Here is a 3,532-nt window from a genome sequence, read left to right on the forward strand (position 1 = left end):
GAATTATTTTTTAGTATATCGGTAGTAAATGTTCCAATAATTGCCACAAACATTTCTATAGGAACTTCAGACAAGACTGATATTAATTTGTTCTTTAATATATCAAATGGAGCATTTAGTGACATAAAACCTGTTATAATATAGTGATTGTGAATACTAAAAGTGGTAATATTGATGATCCATTTTTCTCCTGTATTGAAATAACCTGACGTAACAATAGGAGGATTGAAATTGTAAATATCATTAGTTTTGCAGAGAACTATAAATCCTCCTTCCTTTTTTCTAATACAAGCAGTCGGAGTGGAGTAAATGATTTTATACTCTTTATTTATATCCTTTTTCTTAATGGAGCTAGCAATTGATTCCGATATCAAAATAACATCAGGTTTCCAAAAAAGTCAACATTCTTAATATCACGTTTTACTGTTGTAAATGACTCAACATTATGATACATAATTTTCGCTCCACTGTCTTGATCAAAAGTATAGGTTGTTTCGCTTTTAATTTCATGCATTGATTTAGGTTCTAGTTCCAATTCAATATCGCTTTGCTCTTTCATTTCAACATCATGAGAATTTAGTTTATTTTCTTCCTTAATAAAAGCTTCATTTGCTTTCAACTTCTCTTTATCTATTTCGGTCTGATAGAATATTGCAAAATGATCAGAAAAATAGGAAGCATAATTTCCTGCTAATCCTTGTGTTGAAGTTGAATAAACAACATCAATTTGGGTTTTTGCATCCATGGTTATTGCATCACCAAGATGATTGACAAACTCACGTTCTTCCAAGAATTTCTTAAATGAATTTTCCTTTAACATATTAAAATTAAAGTCTCCAATGATTGTAATGAATAAATTACTAGGAGCATTAGACAAAACTTCTTCCAGTCTACTGAAAAACTTTGCAGTTGGTGTTTTTGGTGATTTGTAACCGGTGATAATGAAATGATTGTCGATTATAAAAGTTCTTATATCTATATGCCATTTCTCTTCATAAATGGTCTTTCCTGATATGATATCAGGTGACGAAAGTTCAGTTATGATAACGTCAGTTTTACAAAGAATTATTAATCCTTTAGATCTTTCTTTCGTACAGAAAGAGTCTGTTGTAGGATACAAAACTTTGAAATTACTTCTGATTTCGCTTTGATCGACTAAGCCTACATTTGATTCAGACATTATAATTATATCAGCCTTCCAGTACCAATTAATACTTTTAATGAGCAATTTGTGAGCAGAAAATGATCTCACATTATGATATATAATCTTTTTCCAACATTTTGTTCAAAGTTATAGTAAGAAAGCTTTAAAGGTGCTTCTCTTCTTAGTCGTTCTAATTCTGCTTTTATTCTTTTTGATGACTTTGTTGCTTCATTTGATGGCTTCTTAAATTCACCTTTTATATAAAGGCCATCATAATCACATCTAGATAATGCAACGTACATTAATTCAGTTGTTAATCGACTTGTAGATGTAAAGTCAACAAATGCTCTTGGAAATGTTTGGCCTTGACTTTTGTGTATCGTCATTGCCTCACATGGGGTTACTGGAAACTGAGTTCTAAAAGCTTCATGTGATACCTTATGTGTTAAAAGATACTTTTTAGTAGTTGTAACATCGAGAGTTAGTTTTTTAATTGGAACCAAATGTAGTGGAATATTGTTTTGTTTCATATAATCAATATAAGGCATTCTTTGAATAGTTCCTACTTTAGAATTGTTAAAATTAATCCATAGAATCAAAATTTCTTTGTTATTTCTTGGATCAAGAGTTATTAATTCTAAAGTTCCATTGGCTCCGTTCACAAGTCCTTCTCGGACACAAATATTAGTAGTTATCATGTATTTTATACCAATTTTTATTAAAATTTCTGATTTTAAATTAATCGACACGACATCTTTTTGCAAATAATCTATTAAAAGATCATCTTTTATTTTTGGGGAAAGTTTATTTCCTTTTATTATGTCAATTGCTTTTGATTCATACAAAACTCCTGGATGTGCATATATTTTCTTATTGTTTGTAGAATCAACTTCATGATTTGATGGATAGAAATGAGGAGTACTTTCAGGAACATCTTGTTCACTGATAATGGCTCTTTTATTTATCAATGCAACATCTTCATCGGTCATTTCTCCTTTTGCTAGGTTATTTAAAGCTCTTTGATAATCTGTGTTCTTTTGTCGAACTATTTCAGTCAGTTCAAACAATGTAAATTCTTTCCAAACGGAATCAATTAGAACTTCATTTAAGAATTGTTTATCATCAAATTTCCTATCAGGATTTATATCCTTTAAGGTTGAATATATTGGGCGTCCACCTACTGGTGATAACTGGAATAGATCTCCATAAAAATTACTAGCTTTCCACCAAAACTATGATGATCGTTTCCATAAATTTTTCTGCAGTTAAAGTCTATTTTAGCGCGATTTTCTCGAGAAATGAAGGAAAGTTCATCAACAATTATAGCTTTAATTTCTCTATGAGCAGATGTAATTTCATTTTTTGTGCTTTCATTTTTTAATGATCTCCCTTTAAAACCAATTTTCAAACTAAATGCATTGTGGCATGTATTTCCGCCAATCAAAAATGCTGCAACTCCTGTATAAGCTGCTAAGAGTACTTTTGGCTCATCTACATGTTCAGTGCTTAAATTATCAAAATAGCGTGTCAATAATTGATCAATTGTTTTTAGCACTAAGCTTTTGCCAGTACCTGCAGCTCCAAGTAAAAGTATTTTAGGATATACTTCATGCTCTTTCTTAGTTTTGACAATATGAAATACATGTTGCACAAACTGTTGTTGTAATGTATTTAATTTTTGCAAATTTGCAAATAAATCATTTTCATTGATTTTTGCAGGACGTACAAGAGTGTATCCATCTTTCATTTCGTTGGAATTATTACCATCACGTTGTTTATTTATGATACCCAACTCTTCAAATATGTCTACTTTAGGAATATAATTTCTTTCTTCCTCGATTCTCTCAAGATCTTCAATGTCTTGATCATCAAAACCATTAAAATTTTCTTCAACTTTTTACAAGTCTTTCTAATTCATCTGTATTGAGAGAATGATAATGAGCATATTTCTGAAGGATAGCTTCAGAATTTTCTCTGAATATTTTCATAACACTTGATTCATTCAATAGTGTCTCTTCCTCATTTCTCCAAGGATGATAGAGCATTACCATTTCACGCCAATATTCTTTTTCATCAATTTCTTTTTTGAAATTGACATATCTGATTACTCTTTCTTTAGTTCGTAGCAAATACTTGTTACTGCGTAACTTTGGCCTATTTTCACAATCATCGTCGCCTTCATCATCAGATATGTTTTCTGATTCCCCTTCTTTTCTATAAAGAGCAGCAAAATCTGCTAAGCATACATGATCTAAATCGTTAGGCCTAGCAGCATAGATATCAATGAAATCAGGGACTGTAATGTTTTCATCATTATCGTCCATTTCGTCGAGTTCTTTTCTACTTTTTCTAATGTGTACACGATTTTCTGGCCGATTAGTATTAATA

The 3,532-nt window shown here is 30.7% G+C and overlaps 1 protein-coding gene across 1 annotated transcript; it reads right to left on the bottom strand.

Moving 5' to 3' along the window:
• Positions 1-1,248: 1,248 nt before the first annotated feature.
• LOC139096778 (uncharacterized) lies at positions 1,249-2,891 on the bottom strand. The gene is made up of 2 exons (XM_070648526.1): positions 2,361-2,891; positions 1,249-2,292 (listed from the first exon to the last, which is right to left on the bottom strand). Exons 1-2 carry the CDS (start codon positions 2,889-2,891, stop codon positions 1,249-1,251), a joined length of 1,575 nt encoding a protein of 524 aa, XP_070504627.1.
• Between the last annotated feature and the right edge of the window lie 641 nt (positions 2,892-3,532).

Source organism: Chironomus tepperi, unplaced genomic scaffold (assembly GCF_022539635.2).
Source record: "Chironomus tepperi strain 1889 unplaced genomic scaffold, CSIRO-AGI_Ctep_v1 contig_404, whole genome shotgun sequence".
In the NCBI taxonomy this organism is placed as follows: domain Eukaryota; kingdom Metazoa; phylum Arthropoda; class Insecta; order Diptera; family Chironomidae; genus Chironomus; species Chironomus tepperi.